At 49.8% G+C, this 20,972-nt stretch overlaps 1 protein-coding gene across 1 annotated transcript in view; it reads right to left on the minus strand.

Moving 5' to 3' along the window:
• Positions 1–731: 731 nt before the first annotated feature.
• The window catches only part of LOC118790820 (mitogen-activated protein kinase kinase kinase 11), a 29,288-nt gene continuing 9,047 nt past the window's right edge, over positions 732–20,972 (minus strand). Inside the window, exons 2-10 of the mRNA XM_036547893.1 lie at positions 13,349–13,529; positions 10,898–11,046; positions 9,903–10,078; positions 9,168–9,408; positions 7,487–7,603; positions 4,686–4,851; positions 4,361–4,467; positions 3,358–3,900; positions 732–1,795 (exon numbers count right to left, since the gene is read on the minus strand). Coding sequence (XP_036403786.1) covers positions 1,179–1,795; positions 3,358–3,900; positions 4,361–4,467; positions 4,686–4,851; positions 7,487–7,603; positions 9,168–9,408; positions 9,903–10,078; positions 10,898–11,046; positions 13,349–13,529 — 2,297 coding nt within the window. The 3' untranslated portion in view covers positions 732–1,178. The remainder of the gene's footprint in view (positions 1,796–3,357; positions 3,901–4,360; positions 4,468–4,685; positions 4,852–7,486; positions 7,604–9,167; positions 9,409–9,902; positions 10,079–10,897; positions 11,047–13,348; positions 13,530–20,972) is intronic.

Here is a 20,972-nt window from a genome sequence, read left to right on the forward strand (position 1 = left end):
ATTTGCCAACTGATCAATTCAATCAGACTTCTTGAGGTCATCTACTTGGATGCTTGATGCATCCAGTGAGATATTGAAAAATAGCTTAAAAATAAACCCAGGAACAATTTTACTTCTCAGACAAAAAATTAATTTCAAGCATGAATTATATAGGCAGATTAAGCTATGACATCCGAGTCAAGCACAGGTGATCTCTCATTTAACAGCCCAACGTTAGGTGAACTTCTCGAGATTGCAACACATTTGACCCGGAGCGATACTGCCTCTGCAGCCAAAAAATATGAGCTCCCTCATCTCAGCGCAATAACAGAGTCAGAAGCATGTGGCCACAGGTTAAGGACAGGCAGCTCCTCGGGGTGTAAGATTTACAGCTACCTTCCAATAAGCAACTGTGTTACCTCTGCAACAACCAGCGCGCTGACCCCCATTCCAAATAACGGCTTCCGTTAAACATTAGCGAGCCGAGGCAGACCGTACGGCTCCCCAGGGCAGCACCCGCCCAGGGCCTGTGAAAGAGTGCTACGAGGACACCAAGGGGGCGCCACTTTCACCTCACTCAGCCTTAAAGCACCTGATAGTTTAATGTTACATCCCACAGTACGCCAAAGACCAGGAAACCTTTTAAAGAGGGAAAAACTCTAAAGCAAGGCAAATTCCTCAGAACAACGCGCTGCAGGTTCGGCACACCTCCACAGAGACGAGCGCAGCAACCAGAGGCGTGTCATTCTGACGTGTGCAGCAGAGAGGCAGGGGGGTGGGGGTGGGGGATGGGGGGGTGGTGGAGGAGAAGGAGGCACCGGGGCCTCTATCCTGTGGTCAGCTCTGGGGGTCCCCTCAGACCTCGACCAGGACCAGGTGAGAACGCTCTTCACATTGGAAAGTGGACCAGTTTCTGCGCTTCTGCTCCATTCAGCCCTGTCCCCAGCCTCAGAGCTCCAGTAGCTGAAGGTTATTTCCACTTTAAAAACAGTGATGAGGCACTGCCATTAGGGGGCAGTAACGGGGCTGTGTGGGCCTGTCTCCTACGGGAAGTCTCCAGTGGGGTGTATGTGCATTTCGGAGGATTTGGGAGTGGCAGAGAACCATGGCAGCGCCGCCCCCACCCCACCCAATCCCCCCATCCCCGCGTCAGTGTCCAACCCGTCACTGCGGTTTCCCTCCAGAAAGGGGGCGGTCCCTCAGAACCTGTCATTGGCGAGCTGCGTCGGGGACCTCCAGGGGCTGAGGCCTGTTAGCAAGGCTCTCCCAGGCTCCCGCTTGTCTTTGGCGTCGAGGGGCGGGCTGCCCCTCCTCCAGCCCAGGTCCACCAGGGGGGCGTCGGCGGGGGACAGCGGTGGCACCCTGAGGGCAGACAGGGAAGGGCTGACGTTGGTGGAGCAGGGGGCGGAGCGGGAGGCACGGAAGGGGGCACAGAAGGGGTCGAAGGGTGAGGGAGGCTCCGGGCTGCTGAAGGGGTCCGCCCTTTGGGCGAACGGGTCGCAGTCTGGGGTGGGGAAAGGGTCGCAGTTCGTGAAGGGGTTAGTCGGGGAGGGCTGGTGGCCCAGGGGGTGACAGAGCGGACCCCCGGCCTTGTCCGAGTTTCGTCCCACCCCCCGGCCCCCTCCCCCGGCGGAGATGAAGCTCCAGGGGTCGATGCGGGGGCGGACGGGGGATGGGCGGGGCCGCGGGATCACGTTCACCTCCAGCCGCCGCGTCTTGGGGCTCCAGAGCCGCGGGTCGGGGAAGAGGGCGAAAGGGGGCGGGGTCAGGCTGTCCCGATCTGGGCTGTCCTGCGAGCAAATCGGGAGGTCCAGAACTGCAATAGGAGGGGGGATAGGCAGGGGTTAATCTGGACTGTCCTGAAGAGGTGGATAACTCAGTGTGCTGCAGTGGTAAGGGGCAGGGCTCGTAACTGAAAGTTCCTTAACCGCCTCAGTAAATAACCAACTGTATAAATGGATAAAATTGTAATCTACTGTATGTAAGTCACTCTCTAGTGACTCTCGAGTCTGCTAAATGACAATAATGTAACTTGGCTCCAGTTCTGGACTACAGCTCCCATCAGCCTCTGGTACAATTCAAGGGGCAACAATCCACAGTATCTACAGCAGGATCTGCAGATTTACACTGTGCTTACAGCTAATAACCAAGTATACACAGTGCCCTCCCCTTATATAATCATAGCAATTTCTTCAAAAAATTAATGAAAAGGAGGGGTGAAAAACACCCAAGTGAGGCCATGGAGTGGCACAGGTTTGGTATGTGGGGCTTTACGACTGCTTCTAATATGATTTCACTGAATAAAATGAATTCATCAGAATGGCATCACTGCTCTGAGGTGATATGGATCTGGACATCTGTAGAGTTTGTGCTACAGCAGGGAGCTTCTGTCAGTCCCTGGCAGACTGCCCAGCTCCAGAACACCTCAGGAAGCGGTAAACACACGCTACCATTGGCCCAAGGGGGTGCGGTGGGAGGCCATAAACAAACAATTAGAACCAATCAGGGCTTGACTTTCTGAGCATACCCTGAAGTGGTTACAAACAGAACTGCAGTCGGAGACGGGGAAGCTGGGGAGGATGTCCAGAGGCTGGGTACAGGGCAGTTTCGGATAACTTCACTTGGGTGATAATGAATTCTATTCCAGACCACCACTCAAGCAAGACTGGACTAAGTCTATGCATTACATTACATTATTTTCATTTAGCAGACACTCTTATCCAGAGCAACTTACGTAAGTTACAACTTCATACATAGGTAACGACTATACAGCATATAGGTTACAGCTTCTTACTTTTCTGGATAGTTACTGAGGCATGTCTGGGTTAACCACCCTGCCCACGAATAAAACAGCAGTGCCCCAGCAGGGAATCAAATTACCACCATCCCACACTGCCACTATAACTTGGACCACATGGTTAAATCCATCATTATCTATCTATATCTACCATCTATGTTACTGTGACAGTATACAGTGTAATAATATTACAATGCTGATGGTATACAGTGTAATAATGTTACAATGCTGACTGTGTACAGTGTAATAACGTTACAATTATGACTGTGTACAGTGTAATAATATTACAATGCTGATGGTATACAGTGTAATAATGTTACAATGCTGACTGTGTACGGTGTAATAACGTTACAATTATGACTGTGTACAGTGTAATAATGTTACAATGCTGTGTACAGTGTAATAATGTTACAATGCTGACTGTGTACAGTGTAATAATGTTACAATGCTGTGTACAGTGTAATAATGTTACAATGCTGACTGTGTACAGTGTAATAATGTTACAATGCTGACTGTGTACAGGGTAATAGTGTTACAATGCTGACAGTGTACAGTGTAATAACTTTAAAATGCACCCTCACCCAGCTGTGAGGCCAGCTGACTGTGGCTGGAACGCCTCCTCTTGTCTGGTCCTGCCCCCCAGGGGTCGGAGGGGGGCTCCCCATTGGTGTGGGGCGCCCACTCCCCCGGGCTGTGCCGGAGGGGCTCCGGGCAGTGCCGCTCACGAGGGTTGGGGGGCGGGGGGGTGAGGGGCATGGGGCAGCTCTCGAGGCGGTGCAGGGTCAAATCAAGGAGGGGCTGGGGGACGGGGTCAGAGTGGGAGAAGGTGATGAGGTCGTCCACCACGGGGGGGTCTGCGGGTGGGGTTTCGGGCCTGGGGGGTTGCTCCGTGTCCATTTTCGAGGGGTGGGACCGGGGCGGCACTTTGGGCGGGGCCTCGATGCACCGGCCCAACGCGACGGAGGCCAGCAGGGAGGCTCCACCCAGAAGAGCCCTGTGGGTGACCTTAATGGCTCCGCCCACGCCTCGCTCGGGCCTGGGTGAGCCCGCTGGGGATCCCCCTTCTTCACTGCCAGAATCCCCCTGAGGTAGAGCAGTCTTGGGGAACTCCCTCACAGAGAAGCCTGGCAGACAGAGGGACATCCACACTCACACACCGGCCATACTAATGTCTGCAGTCCTTTCAGCTGCACAAATAAACTCAGAAAAACATTCCTGAACCGGTGATTGCAAAAACTAGCGCAGTGAATTGAAATACATTCAGCAAATAGACCTGGGTGCATTCGTCTCTATTGTACTGTTTTAGATGGAAGATGTGAAAAATGCAGCAATTAGCACAGGGTCAGCCACTGGTTAATTTATGATTATATTATTATCAATTATTTACGTGGTGTGGAAAGTCAGCGCAGGTGTGTGTAGGATGTGTGTAGCGTGTGTGTAGCATGTATGTAGGATGTGTGTAGCACGTGTGTAGCATGTATGTAGGATGTGTGTAGCGCATGTGTAGCATGTATGTAGGATGTGTGTAGCGCATGTGTAGCGTGTATGTAGCGTGTATGTAGGATGTGTGTGTACAGTGGTTACCATTTTGGGTGGACTGTGGTGTGGAGGGTCTGTACTCTTCAAAATCTGTCTGCAAATGCCCGTTCTCACTGCTGTCCGTTTCCAGGAGTTTGGCTCTCATGGAGAGACTGAAACACACACACACACACACACACACACACACACAAAGATCCACAGACAGACGGACACATGGCAAAAACAGCTGTGAACACTTTCAGACCCTGCATAGAAAATCAATATTAGTCTGGTGTACCAGTGGAGTGGAGAAACAGAATCACTGTGGTGTAGCAGTAGAGAGGATTTTTGAAATAGCAGACGGAGAGGTTTTTTTTTGGGGGGGTCGTACCTGTTCTCCTGGGAACTGAGGCGCAGGACTTTGGGACTTTTGGGGCTCTGAGGGGTCCAGTGGGGCCTGATCCGTCGCTCCCCGTTGGGCTGCCGGCTGGGCAGGGGGGGTTCAAGGGGCCACACTGAGCTCAGGCCAAACGCCCTGCTGTTCTGACTTGGGCTGACTGGAGGTGGGGGGGGGGGGGGGGGGGGGGAGACAGAAAGAGGGGAGAGAGTGAGAAGGGGGGAAGGGGCAGAGAGAGAGAGGGAGAGAGGGAGATGCAGAGGCAGAGGCAGCAGGAGAGGGAGAGGAAGAGAGAAAGAGAGAGAGGGAGAGTGAGAGAGAGTGAGCGTAAGAGACAGAGAGATACAGAGAGAAAGAGAGGGGGGGGAGAGAGAGAGAGAGAGAGCGAGTGTAAAAGAAAGATACAGAGAGAGAGAGAGGGGAAGAGAGGGAGATGCAGGGGGGAGAGAGCAAGAGGGAGGGGGGAGAGTGGGAGATACAGAAAGGAGAGAGAGAGAGAGAGAGAGAGGGAGAGACAAAGAGAGAAACAGAGATCTCCAGTGTTTAAACTGAAACACATATATGGTCACATGCATGAGGCCTCACACACACACACACACACACCCCTAATAAAAATAAACAAATGTGGGCGGGCAACCTACTACACATTCTGACAGAGATGTTAAAACACCTCCCTAAACTCTATGGCAAAATTCATGCCAGAGATGTGAATGGCACGTGCTCACACATTACATATGTATTACTGTATGTGCGTATCCATTCGCACCAGAGGCTACAATGTGTGATTCTACACGCTGCTGCTGCTGGTGTACTGATCTCAGGAGCCTCTCTCCACTTTCTGTGCCTCCCGGTCCTCTACGTCACGCCCAGCAACCAGCCTCGGGTTGTTGGTCAGGGACAGAGCCCCTGGCTGTGCAGCTCTGACCCCCGCTGTTCTCTCTGAGGCAGAGACGACACAGGCCTGGTCTTGCACATCATGGAAAATCATGGCTCGCCTTGCTCACCTACAGTCCCGGTTATTACAGGCAAATTCAGGCAACAGCGCTCACATTTCCCTATGCTAGACTGTCCTAACCACTTTAAGTCCTTACCGCTTTGCTTGGAACTAAACAGAAATGATGCAGACATGCGGAATAACTGCTAAATATATTTAACAGCAAGCTGATTATTTTATCAGTGCCTGCAGGAGGACGCCAGACACAAAAACAGGACGAAACAATGCAGTGATTTATTAAGGTGTTTCACGTCCCAGGATGGTTCTGTTTGCCGGGCAGCACGGCCCTGAAGGGAAGAAGCATTCCAAATCACCAAACCAAAACCAAATCCGGTACAGCCGCAAGCGTGCTGCTCACATCCAACACAGCGCGGCGCTCCAGCAGGGAATCACACCAACAACCTTCCGGTTACGAGTCCTGCTCCTTAACCATTACGCTACACTGCCGCCCCAACTCATTTATGGCAGACATATAGCCTTCACTAAAGCACATCACCTGCTCTCATCAGTACAGAAGGGGTTAATCCTGAGAGCATGCTCTCATAATTAACCTCTTTCTGTCTGTCTGACGCTCTGGAGATACCTTACTCTGCGTGCCAAGGTGGGCGGAACAGTGCCACTTACATTACATTTACATTACATTACTGCCATTTAGCAGACGATCTTAAACAGAGCGACTTACATCAATTAAAAGTTTTTTTTGTTGCTGTACTTTCCATGAATTGTCGGTGAAACGCCAATGAATAAGCACACGTATGTTGCAACAGACGTGTGCATTATGTAAGGCGTTTCACCTTCCCTGTCCCAAACGGGTTTCAGCTGGACCTGTACCGTCTACCCAAACACAAAAAATACAGAGCAACAACGTGATTTTCAAGTTGTTACTTGTAACAATTTGAGCTTGGTTGCTTCATCCTGATGGGTCTGCTTTCAGCCAGACGGGTCTTCCTCATATGAAACGGACACCTCTCCTACACACGCACGGTACTTTTTAAGAAAAAGTAGCGATAATCTCGATATTAGCTTTATCAGGCCTAACAATAAAGGCAGGGATGACCACTGAGGAACGAGGAGGAAGAGGTTTTCTCTCTTCAAATGAAAGGCGGTATCTGTTGAACCAGAGTGTGCTCGGTGAAGACTATTTCCTTCCTACCACACAGAAAATGCAAAAATTCACAGTGATGTCAGGAGCTGCTCAGACCCTTGAAGATACAGTAAATAGCCATCTGTGTAGCATTTCCCCTGCAAACCCATGCAGCTACATTGTCAATGTTCAATTTCTGTGACAGCCTAGAAGAGTAACTGGGTAACAAATGAATAAAACATTAAAAGTATGAACACTGTTTGCATGCCAAAACAGCCACAATTAGTTGTTTTTCTGCTTTAAAGGTAAAGCAAGAGCTCCCCCACCTGGTTGAAAAAAAAACATGCATACAACAAAAAAATCATCAGGAGGACAAGCAAACATGAGGCATGGGATAGTCTGACTGAGTAAGACTCTGGCAAGACTCAGCTGAGAAAGGAAGGAATGAGGATTTATTAATATATATATAATCTACATGTATGTATGTATGTATGTATATATGTACATATGCATGTGTTTGTGTGTACGCATGTGTCTGTCAGATGTCTGTGTGTGTATGTGTCTATGGGTGTCTGTGTGCATACTGATGTATGTGTGTGTAAGGGTATGAGTGTGTGTGCAGGAGAGAATGGAGTGAGGGTTACAGGGAGGACCTATGGAGGACAGGGAAGGAGGACAGTGTGAGTCATGGGGGGGAGAGGAGGGGGCAGGACTTACGCTGGATAGCCCGGAATCTGGGGCCGAAGGAGGGGGAGGACCCAGAGCCCAGGTCAGGGGAGTTCTTCCTCTTCTCCAGGCCCGGGGACGCCTGCACCGTGATCTTATGGATGAAATCTGAGGAGAGACACACACACAGCCTCAGAAAGAGAATACCCAGAGACTCACACACACACACACACACACATACACACACACACACACACACACACACACACACACATACACACATACACACACACCCTCAGAAAGTAGATGCCCAGACAGAGAGCTCACACACAGTGTCCGACAGGACATCACAACACAAAGCATGAGCTACCCTCAGATGAACCTCCATACAGCGAAAAAATGCTGAGACTGAAGGTTGGGTCTTTTCACTTGTGTAATATCCACTGTCACAAAGTTTTTAAATCACCATTAAAATTAATCATATAGTCCTTTTCTGTCAAGCATGCTGTATTAGAAAGCTTCAAGGGTGTTTTTACAAGGAAACACAGGGAAAATGTTTGGTTGGGATTACCCAGCATTGAATCATCTGTCTCATAAGGGACTTGATATGTATATCACCAGTGTTCATTTTCAAACATCACTATTATTACATTACACAACTGGCATTTAACAGACCCTCTTATCCAGAGCAACTTACATCAATTACCGTTTTTTACAATGTTATCCACTTATACAGCTGCATATTTACTAAGGCGATTGTGAGTTAGTACCTTGCCGAAGGGTACAGCAGCAGTGCCCCCTGTGGGGAACAGAACTGGCAATGTTCTTGGTTGTGAGCCCTGGTCCATAACCACTATGCTACATTGCCGCCCAAACACTCACAGCTCTGACTTTACCCAGAGGCAGGAGTTCCAGCAGAGGCTGAAATACGAGTGCATTCACAGCAAACAGCCTCTGGTGCCATTTAGCGCTCAGACTCGATGTTCTGAAGGAGCATAAATATTAGCATTGTCCTTATAATAAATGCATGAGTTACGGACTGTGTGTGCGCTGGAAGGTCAGAGGCCTGCAGAGGGAGGCTTGGCTGCCGCACAGGCCACAGTAAGTCACCGCTGTGAGAGCGGAGAGGGACGAGCTCAGAGCAGCACAGCTGGCTGGCCTCAGATCAGTAAGCGCGGAGGCAGGGACACAGGGAAGCCAGCTATTCTAGGCTGGATCTGGTTGCCACGGGAGCAGGAGCGAGCAGCTGACAGGAAGGCAGAGGGCGTGGCTGGATGGATCTCCCTCTCATTAACCCCCACAAGCTGACCACCCTTTGGCTGGACCTGGGCCAGGCTGACCACGGTCAAACCACGGAGTCGCACACAAGCACGTGCACACACACACACACACACACACACACACACACACACACACAAACCTGCACACGTGTGCAGACGCTCACACATAAAAGTGCAAATACATGGGCCAACACAGACACATATGCACGCACATACAAGCCAGAAGGCAAGGGGAGAGGAGCGAATTTGCGCTTGAATGTCTGCTTATTTGAGTTTGTGAAGATTGTGGGTATGTGTGTGTGTGTGTTAGCCTGCTCTGGGCTGTGTGTGTGTGGCAGCTGGCTCTGAGCGGTGTGTGTGTGTGTGTGTGTGACTGAGTGAATCTGTAGACATGTGGACACGTGTGAGAGTGTTCGTCTGCTCGTGTGAAACAGCGCCCCCGTGTGGCCTACCCTGGGGCATGCTGATCTTCTCCCCGTTCTTGCCCTTGAGTTTGTGCTTCTTGAAGGTGCCCTTGCGCTTCTTGACGTTGGGCTTCTCCTGGTTCATGTGCAGGATGAGCAGGCTGAGCTCCCTCTCGAACACGTCCTGCTCCCACTGCGCCAGCTGCTGCTCCCGCTGCCGCAGGAACTCCTCGTGCGACTTCTGCTCCAGAGCCGCTCGCTTCAGCTCCTCCTCCCGCGAGCGCAGCTCCTGCACCACAGCACAGAGAGAGCGCAGAGTCAGCGGCAGAGTCAGCCACACACACACACACACACACACACACACAGACACACACACACACACACACGCAGACACACACACACAGACACACACACACACACACACACACACACACACACACACACAGACACACACACACACACACACAGACACACACACAGACACAGACACACACACACACACACACAGACACACAGACACACACAGACACACACAGACACACAAATCACTCAGAGCAGACTACCATATACACACAGCCCAAAGCAGGCTACCACACACACGGGGTACATGACAATCTATCATACACACGCGCACCCAGCCTACAGCCCAGTGTATCAAACACACAGCACAGTCTCTGCATCTTTCCCCTTCACCCCTCTTTAATCCTCACCCTCCCTCTCCTCTCCTCTCCTCTCTTCTCCCCTCCCCTCCTCCCTTCATGCCCCCCCCCACCCCCTCCCCACCTTCTCCTTGGCTCGCAGCTCGTCAAACATGTCCTGGATCTCCAGTTTCCAGTCCTCCTGCAGGGAGTGGAAGGAGTCCTGGGGCATCTCCTCCATCACCTGCTGCTCCAGCGCCGTCAGCTGAGCCAAGATGGAGGCAAAGCTGGGCCTGTGGTGCGGATCCTGGTCCCAGCACTCTGCAGGACACAACATAGCATACCATAGAATGCATAACATAGCACAGCATAGCACAGAATACATAACATAGCATAGCATAGAATACATAGCATAGCATACCATAGAATACATAACATAGCATACCATAGCATAGCATAAATCCAATGTATACGGTGTAATGTGTGTGCTGAGGTGAGAAGGAAGCGTTTCACTCTAAGAGCAGAGACGGAGGTACAGAGATTTCTATGTGACACGGCTCCTGAACTACATCTCACCTGTGACAGAGAGCTTATCACACTGTCCACTGTCACACTATGAGTCTGTAAGAGCAGTAACAGCAGTAAGTGGGTCTGTCAGTGAGTACTGACGGATTTATCGCCTTGCAGAAACGCTTCCAACAGTGACATATGTACACCTAGATCAATATTTGTGCAGGTGCAATGAGGGGAAAAAGTCCTCTTGACCACTGCATATAAGAAAGAAATCATAGAACCGCAGTGTCCTTAAAATAATAATTGGGGCAATGCGATGAGAAACAACCATGGTGCCAGCAGGGGGCAGTGTGCAAAACTCCATTGGCAGTAATGGAACCCCCACAAAAGCTGTTGTTTAGTGTTGAAGCCAGTGAGTGCACAGGGCGATTAGTTATATGAGGTTGGGAGTACAGCGTGATTGGCTGTCTGAGGTGAGTATACATTGTGATTGGCTGTTCGAGGTGTGAGTACTGTGTGATTGGCTGTTTGAGGTGAGTATACATTGTGATTGGCTGTTTGATGTGTGAGTACATTGTGATTGGTTGTTTGAGGTGTGAGTACAGTGTGATTGGCTGTTTGTCTCACCTGACATGAGCTGTGAGAAGGGCTCGGGGCAGGTGGATGGGATGGGCAGAGTCAGCTTGTTGACGGCCACTCCGTAGGCCACCGCCAGCCCGTCAATCCCCCTATAGGGAGCCTCTCCCGTCAGCAACTCCCACAGCAGCACACCGTAACTGCAGAGAGGGTTACAGCACAGTGCGTACGAGTGAATCCTACAGCTCATATACAATCACACACAGGTGAGTCTTACTGCACATATACAATCACAAACGAGTGAGTCTTACCGCACATATACAATCACACGAGTGAGTCTTACCACACAAATACACTCACACACGAGTGAGTCTTACTGCTCATATACAATCACACGAGTGAGTCTTACCACACATATACAATCACACACGAGTGAGTCTTACCACACAAATACAATCACACACGAGTGAGTCTTATAACACAGCAGATGCACAAACACACACAAAAGACAGTTCGAGCACAGTGAATACAGAAACACACACAAGAGAGACTTACAGCACAGTGGATACACAAACACACACACCCTATCTATTTCACAAGACAGAGGAACAGCATACACACACACGCACTGCAGCCTGTGCTACACATGCCTCGTGAGCACACACGCATGCACTGTACATACAAACGAGGCCCTCTGTCCGCTCCCTTCAACATCAACCTCAGAGAGAAACACGTAGCCGTCACAGAGATTTAAATATCTCGTAAACAACATAAAAACCAAACCCAAAGCCATAAAGTAAGGCGCACACACACACACACACGCACGCACACGCACACACACGCACACACGCACACACGCACACACGCACACACGCACACACACACAGACGTGCGGGCGCACACGCGCGCGCACACGCACACACACACACACACACACACACACACACACACACACACACACACACACACACACAGACGTGCGGGCGCACACGCGCACACACACACACACACACACACACACACACACACACACACACAGACGTGCGGGCGCACACGCACACACACACACACACCATGCATGGTGTGGCCACTCAGAGCCATTTCACACTGTGCACAGAGATGACCTGGAGCTCTGGCACTGGCAGCACCACCCCAGCAAGCCACGGCAAAGACCGTTCAAGTCACGGTTTCAATTAAGGAACCCTTTAAGTAGAGTTCACAGCGCAAAAAGTTTATTTAGGAACTGTAATTATGGGATGTGAATTGTGACTCGGCAACAGGAAGTTTTGGGGATTTTTTTTTTTTTTTTTTTTTTTTTTACCCTGAAACAAGGCAATCTGTCAAAGCACAGAAAATATGAACCATGCAGTCAGACCCCACAGAAGAGAAAAGGAAAAGAGAGGCAGATGCACGCTCACGCACTGAAGCGAACTGCCACCATAGGCTGCTCTCTCCAAAGTATCGGTTGTTCTAATTCAATGCATGCATCTTGACTTAAAATACATTTCATGTTTTCTTGAGTGTTTTCTCAAGTGTGTTCAAATTTCGCAGTGAACTTCAGGGAATATGTCTGGTTGGACGCATCATGTCAGTCATGTGTGGGGTGGGGTGGGGGCTTTTATGCGCCAAGTACATCCAACAAAACACTTTCCCGTGGTTCCATCTTCGCATTCAATCACCAGCCCCCCACCCCCAACACTAAAGCTCACTCTGAAACATGCACAAACCATGCCACTGCTGAACGTACTCAAGACTTCCCAACAGAACAGAACGTGCGTTACTGCCAAAGAAGCAGCGACACTCACTTCCCCCGTCCCTGTCATGGAGCTGCTCTGTAGGGAAGAAGTTCAGACTTCATTCCGATGCGCTTTCTACGCTGCGTTTCATTTCCTCTAAAATTAACCTCACCTTACCCTGGCAATAACACCATTCTGTATCAAAGGTAATGCAGTATCAAATCTTCCGCTATTCAACAGCATGTGCAACCTGTGGGCCGCGCCTAATTATTTTCTACAGTGTGGCACAGCGGTTGGACACAGAAGCAGGAGGCTGCAGGTTCAGTTCAAGGGGGTTAGTGATTTCTGCCGTTGCAGTGAACGAGGTTTGCAGCCCAAAGTGCTTTTGTAAATATCCAGCTATGAATCGCAAATGAATTACTTGTAATCATATAAGCAGTGCAAGACGCCTGGCACCCCGCCTGCTAAGCAAATGAATAATCACCTGCACAATGTGATTGCGGCCGGCACGGCGCACTCATGACAATGAGCACGGCTCACCCCGAGTTACCTTAATGACTCCCCAGCAGTGCGGGGGCGGGAGTGAGCCTCAATCCATCCCAGACCTGTTCTGAACCACCTCTTCAGGTACCGGGAGGAACACGGGCCCCTTACACTGTTCGTACACCGTGTCCCCAACTTCCTCAACATGACACCACACACTTCCCCTCCCTGTCTCACACCCACACTGTCTCACCCCCACCCTCCTGACAGCCCCCCGGCTCACCTCCACACGTCGCTGCCCTTGGAGAAGGTGGAGGACTTGATGACCTCAGGTGCCATCCAGGCATAGGTGCCCGCCGTGCTCATCTTGGTAGTTTTGTGCCACTCGCGCGCCAGCCCGAAGTCCGTGATCTTCAGGGTCTTCCCCTCCATGTTCTCATTCTCTATGGGCTGGGACAGGAGAACTGCAGGACACACACACACACACACACACACAGAGACACACACACACAAACACAGAGACACACACAGACACACACACACAGAGACACACACAGACACACAGACACAGACACACACACACACACACACACACACACACACAGACACAGACACACACACAGAAATACGCGTGCACACACACACACGCACAGAGACACACACACACAGAGACACACACACACACACACACACAAACACAGAGACGCACACACAGACACACACACACAGACACACACACAGAAATACGCGTGCACACACACACAGACACACAGAGAGAGAGAGAGAGAGAGAGAGAGAGAGAGAGAGAGAGACACACACACACGCACAGCGTAAGACTTTCGTTTCCCCTTCTGCTTCTGTGTTGTAAAGAACAGCACGATCGCACACTGAATGTGGGCTGTGTTAAACATCCTGAAAGTACCATGTTTCACATCACTTTACAATGAAATGTGGAACAGCGGAAACCAGGCCTGTGGCCTTTCCTGCACTCAGGGAGCGGCTCGCTCACCAGCCATCCCGCTAATCAAAGCGCCCCAGACAGGGGACGCAAATGCGCGATACACCCACAGGGGAAAATCACACGGTGCGACCCTGAAATGCTTCCCCCAAGTCATTTCCTTTCATTTACTAAAAACAAGCTTCACTGCAGACCCGCACAGCACAGTGAGGACTTCCAATCAACTGCCTCCACAGCAAAGAGATAAGAACAGCAGCAGGGCATTGGCATTAGACTCATCACCAGAGGGTTGTGGATTCCATTCCCTCTAGTGCGACCAGTCACAATATTTACTAATGTGCTTAACCTGAACAAAGTAAGCGTCCAGCTGTAACTGGGAACACACAAAAATGAAACCTCGCTTACGCAAGTCGCCCTCACCAAAGGCATCTGACAAGGAAATGAGTGTGAAAACGCTGGCATGAGGACAGAGAAGTGATTCTGGGCGCGATCAGGGAGCAGGGGCGAATGGGACGTGACTGTGACACGCACTGGGACAGGTGGCACGGGGCCAGCGTCGCGTGGATTACAGCGCGCAGCCCAACCCTCACAAGACCAGGCATGCGGACCTCTCCCCGCTGCCAGTCTGAGCAGGGAGGCCACGAGCAGGACTACAGTATAACTAGCGCTTCCGCACCCGCTAATAATATTTTCGTAGGGGAATGTGTAATTTGTCTGTCTCTCTCTGTGTCTCTCCGCCAGGCCTCTCCCTCTCTCTCCTGCCGTTACCTTTCCCCGCTCTCCTGTGCCTCTCTCCCGCCCCCCTCGTTTGGACAGCCACCCCGCGAGCCGCCCGGCTGCACGGTCACAGCCGCTTTGGCGTCACGGTGGAATGTGTCGCGGCAGAGCCAGCTGTCTGGGGAACAACGGCGTTGTGCAAGAGCCTGGGGCCCAGAGCAGCTTTCCCAACGCTGGAGTCACCGCTGGAGTCACACACGCCGAGGGAGTCACTGTCACCTGACGCTGGCTCGGGACACGCAGCCATCCCCCCGAAAGGCCGAACCCCCCCCCATCGCTGTGGCCTCACCTGGTCTGCGATGCCCCCACAGCCACGCCCGTGCCTCGGATCACAGAGGCGCTGCCTCACGGGTGTGTCTGAAGCCTCTGTCTCAGACTTCCTCTTTTTTTAAAATTCTATTTCATTTTTTAGACTTCAATGCTCCGCTACCCAGAGCTGTGCCTACAGCTCAGCACTGAAAAGGAACACTTACAGTGAAAAAGCGATCTGTTACAGGGTAATACCTTTTAAACAATGCAGAAATGGCAGCAGCGCACACACTACAGCAACCCCGCCCTCTCAGTAAACCGTGTCACAGGAATAACACACGTGTCATTAAATGGTGTAAAGGTGCATATCTATCACCTTTCACCTGTACTGAGGAAACACAGGCTCTTTATCTTCTGTTCAGCTCTGGAAAAAGTAACATAAGAAGGTAACATAAGGTAAATTAACAATAACTTAAGGTAACATAAGGCAATTCAGGTAACATAACAATAAAGTGGGTAGCAGTGTGGCATAGTGGTAAGAAGCGAAAGGCTGCTGGTTCGATTCACCGCTGGGGCAATGTTGTACCCTTGGGCAAGGTACTTAACCTACAGTTGACATTAATGTAATGTAACGTGAAGGTAACACGCTTGAAATCGTCTAAGTCTAAAAAGGAGCTGTTTATGATATCATACTTTTTAAAAGTGCACTTATGTTTTAGATAGAAACCAGTGTTCTGACTCCCGCTGTGCTTTTTGCGAACAGCAAAGCCCAGTCTGGCCCACTTCAGCCCATAAGACCCAGCACAGACATTCTGCTCACCTGTCCTCATCTCGCAATGTATTTCTGCTGACACGTCCTATCAGTGCCTGCAGGTGCCGCCGGCTGTCTGAAACAGACGTGAGCAGGCGAATCTGTGCTCACAGTGAGAGAGAGCAGAGCAGCACTCAGTGAAGCAGGGTCAGAGACACAGGGAGTTCTGCTCCCTCTCTGAACAGGAGAGTCTGTGTTTCTGACGCACTGACTGCATTCTTACCGCTGCACATAAGTCTCTCTCTCGCTCTCTCTCGCACACACACACGCACGCACGCACACACGCATACACACATGCACACATACACTCTCACACACACACACACACACACACGCAGCAGAGGACCTTTCTGCCCTTGTCTGTCTGAACACCACGGCGATTCGCTACCCTCAGGTGCGAATCAAACTCTGTGTCTGTTTAATTGTTCATTCGTTAAATGCTTGTTAACAGGAAGTTGTCTGTCGATTTTCAACCTCGTCGGTAACCGAGCTCTTTCATGTCGCTTAAGTCTGAACAGGATACTTGTTAATCTTTTAACTGTAATTGTCTTTGCATCAGATGGCCATGGGTTAATCCACCTCCCCTGCCGATCACGCCCTAGCAAATACACGTGTGTGACTGCAGTTGTGCACTCAGGTTGATTCTTTTCGTGTGGTGTTTTTTTTTTTTATAAATTATTGTTATTTGAATATTTGCTCCGTTGTGTTCTTTTTGTGAGAAGTGTTCCGTCAGAGTAGGAGAGTGCAGGAACAGCGGCTGCCTGACTCTTTAGTTGCAAAAGTTCTGCTGTGCAATAATGCATGAAAAACAAGTATTGGCAATAACCACAGCACTTCCTGTGGCCTGCACCCATGACCTCACACTCAGGAAGTGAAGCCCATTGGCTTAAACCCTTCCTTTCTTTTTTAAAAAAAAAAGGAGAAAAAGAAAACACAGTTCTCCCTACAATACAAACAAAATAGCAGAAATGGAAAATCTATTCTTGACTTGGGGTTAACATAGGCCGCAGCCTTTAGCCTCTCATGGGGTCTGTTACACGAGCAGAAATGACTCAATCAGCTGCAAGCTTTCCGAACGCAGGGCAGACAAGGAAGGGGCTCCACAGGTCTGCTCCTCCAGGGCAGGGCCTGGCTCAGGTGTCAGCTGAAGGCTGACCTGCTGTGACCCCTGCTGGACGACCACACCGCACACCAGCATCTCATCAATCTCCCCACAAACACAAGTCCCTCCTCCACATCCTGCACTCAAGCAGAGTGTTCTACAGCTTTCAGACCACACAACCGCCACTCTCTGCTCTCCACAGTCAGACCGGCAAGCTCGGCAATCACCACTGCTGTCCCACCAGCAGGAACTTACAAACCAAAGTGGAAACCTTAACAGGTATCTAGTTAACATTTTATTATTTAAAAAATTTAGCTTGGGAGGCAACTGACAAAATCTAATATGGTTGGACTGTGTGAACCTTCATAAACCACATAACACAATGAACCATCTGCTGTAGGTGCATCGGGAAACCGAACCTACCTCCACCCTGCTCACTGCCAGGTCAACTCACCTCTTAATTTTCTGACCTGGCAACCCAACACAACTCTACCTATCTACCAGCTCAGCAGCCTGGTACAACCTAACCCGTCCAACCCAAGCAATTTGCTTTAAGTTTTCCACTTAAACTCAACACACTCAGTCTGGCAACCACCAGGAAAGGCTGCATAGACCCATCTTAGTACTGGCATTTATGTCACATTGTCCAAGCACCATAACCATAACCCACCATAACATTCCTTGCTTCAATATGTCATTTAACCTTTGACCTTCCAGTATCAGGGCAGAGACTGATAATGAAATAGCCACAAGGCCACTGAACCCTCTCTGATCCACCTTCCTGAACATGCCAGGAATATACCAAGACTACCAAGGCAGAGGGGATTCTCTGAGAGGCTTTCACAGCCTGAAATCACTGCTCTAATAAAAGTCTTTCACAGTAAACCGGCCTCTCCATGAAGGTGTTTTTTTTTCCCCTGAGGCCATGTGTTTTGCTTTGGACTACAGATACGGCCAACCCCAATCCTAGCCTTTTCCAATATATGACTGTAACCCAACGACTGGCCACTATCTCGCTACTTTTATCAGTTCAGTCAGGGAATACAAATCAGTGAGTTGTTTTTCTGAATTAAAGTAGGAAATATACAGGTAACACAGAATGCCACAGAAGCCTCAGTAAATAATAATTTAAAATGGTTCGCTGGCAGGAGACACTGCCATTGTCTTCTCTAATAAACGGATGTGGAAAACTTCATCAAATCCCCAATAAAATCTTTCCTTTCCTGTATTTGGTCTGAATGAACCGCTTATTCAAAGAGTCACACAAAACCCATACAGAAAATCAGACCAGTCATGGGCCTGTAGTTTAAAAAGAAACAGGGGTAGTCGATCAAACATTAACAAATTCCCCTTAAAGAGGCGAGGACTTAGTGTGTGCCCACTTCATCCAATAAACATTTACTTAGTCACTTTTACCAGGAACGCTAAAAATACATTTCAGGTTTCAATTCAACAAAAAATGACCTAAACGTCTGACCTTTTCCAGAGACAGCTCTAGTTTTGTTTTAAAGGTGAAAGGAATCTGATAATGATACAAAGCGAGACAGTATCCAGCAGGTTGCATCTCTGCCTGGGTTCGATGCATTTCCACACATTACACTTGATGATGTGTGTCTGCGGCTTCTTCCAGGCGTCTGCAGGGACTGAAGCCACGCATGAGGGCTCAGCAGAAGAACAATTCAAAAGCGTTTCTCCGTGCAAGAACGTGACCCCGTCTTTGCTGACGTCACCCGGGACACCAGGCCAGGAAGTCCTCCAGAGAGGAAGGGGAGCTGGGGGTGGACAACTGCAAAAGTCAGCCATCCATTTGTGATTCTGCCAGGCGCAGAACAAGCAAAGACTGACGAACAGCGTGACTGCCATCATCATCATCATCATCATCCTCAGTAGCAGCAACAGCCAGGCAGAACCTCCAGGAGTGACATCAGCAGTAGGACACGCCCACCTGCGCATAAAGAGGTGTAAATGCTTGGAATGCTCGAGGGGGTGGGGTCGGGTGGGTTGGGGGGGGGTAGAATGGTTCCGCTCTCCGTGCTCCAGCCCCCCTTTCCGTCTGTGCTTCACCAGGCCACACTCTGCCCGTAGGCGACGGGAGAATTCGGGGAGGGTGGGGGCTTTCCCAGAAAGAACGGGGGCTTTGTTCCGGGAGGCCTCTGCGGCCTCTCCGCCGAAACAGCCTCAGGGAGAGAGGGAGGGAACAGAGATTGGGGGGGGGGGGGGGGGGGGGGGGGGGGGGGGGGGGCATCGGCACGGGGGGTGGGGGGGTAGGGAGACAAGCTCCAGCGGCGTCAGGCAGCTCAGGGAAAAACCTGCCGCCTTAGAGTCACGTACGCTCAGTTTCAGTCCACATTCCTGAAAAGGGACGATGACCCCCTGACACACTTCAGTGAACCCCCCCATGGTGGGCTGACCTTCCTCTGACCAACCACTATCCATCGCTTACCAAAACTAACGGGTTTGGACCGAAACAAATAAAAGCCACCTGCCATAAAAAGAACTTAAAAGTGCCATCAATGAGCGTAAAAGTCTGAGTGTGTCCTACACAGCCAGACGGCACCACTCCTGCCTCGACTCACCCTCTCAGCACTTTCCTCTCACCATCCATTAAATTACATTCAGCAGACACTCTGATCCAGAGCCACTTACATTGGATACAGTTTTTTTAAACAATATTATCAATTTATACAGCTGAATATTTACTGAGGCTATAGTGGGAAGTACCTTGCCCAAGGGTACAGCAGCAGTGCCCCTGTGGGGAATTGAACCAGCAACCTTTTGGTTATGAGCACTACGCTACACTGCTGCCCTTCCTCTCATTCTCCCCTCTGTGACAGCCACCCGCTCACCCCTGGACTAAAGTCAACAGCCAGCCTAAAGCGCAACAAGCCGCAAAAATGCCTCAAACATTAAACTTTACACGCTACTTCTTTAACAACCAGTAACAAGTAGACTAGGAGTAGCTGCACAGTAGCCAAATCTGAAACTGTAGACGAGTATTTAAAAAATGAAACTGAAACAAAAAAAAATTCATAGAAGATATCAGACAAAAAAAAGGATAAAAAACAAAATGAAACAAGCTTGTGTTCAGTTACATTAAATTGTTTAGGTGAATAAAAGAAAAATATTTTTTTCATATGTTAACTTGTTTTTATTTCTCAATAGCCTGGGGAAGAGATAACTTTCCTTTATTTAGACTAAATGCACTACCTCTATTTTGTTCATTTTTAATGAAAAATTTAAAAAAAAATCCAAACATACTGAAATTTTCTTTAAGAAATGGATTATGTATGTAACTTGATATCTTGGTAATTATGTAAGGTTTTTCAAATTATAACTCTCTTAGACTAGTGACAGATGCAGTTTAATGTAAATTGTACCAATACCAAGCATCTGGATTGGTGAAAATTTCTGTCAGTCGAAACACAGGCTTTGCCCCAAAAACCCGGCTGTCGTCTTTCTGAACCAGCGTTTCACACCAGTATCCAAAGTCAGCCCGAATGGCCTGAGAGCGGTGCTCTCTTTGGGTCGAGTGCCGCGATCTGGAGCCACAGGCCCTGTTTTTCTGAGAAGTCCCCATTTAAATGCAGGCGTCAGAGAGCGTTTCCTCTCTGCCAAAGGCAGAAAAGATGGATGAACATGAGCTGAAAAGGCTTTCCTTCGCCCCCCAGACCAGCTGCGCTTTTGGGTCTTTGTGTCTGATAATTAATTAAGCCATAAGTGAATAGATGCTTCCTAAAAACAGTTTAAATGCGTTCTAAAACGGGATGCCTGCACTGACAGTAAACAGTCCCCAAACATAGTCCCTACAGTATCCTAACCCCTTACCTGGTCACCTTTTCACCACCGTCACCTATTTAACCGTTTGTCTAGACAGCCGATACGGGGTGGTGGTCTTTGAAGCGAGTTGAAGTTTAACTTGCGCTCCTTCGGGAATCTGGCAAACACAGGCCTCTCTCTCTCTGGCCGCACCAGGGCCAGCGTTTGAGGGCGGCGACTGGCTAAATCGCGTC

The sequence above is a fragment of the Megalops cyprinoides genome, chromosome 16, assembly GCF_013368585.1.
Source record: "Megalops cyprinoides isolate fMegCyp1 chromosome 16, fMegCyp1.pri, whole genome shotgun sequence".
Lineage (NCBI taxonomy): Eukaryota > Metazoa > Chordata > Actinopteri > Elopiformes > Megalopidae > Megalops > Megalops cyprinoides.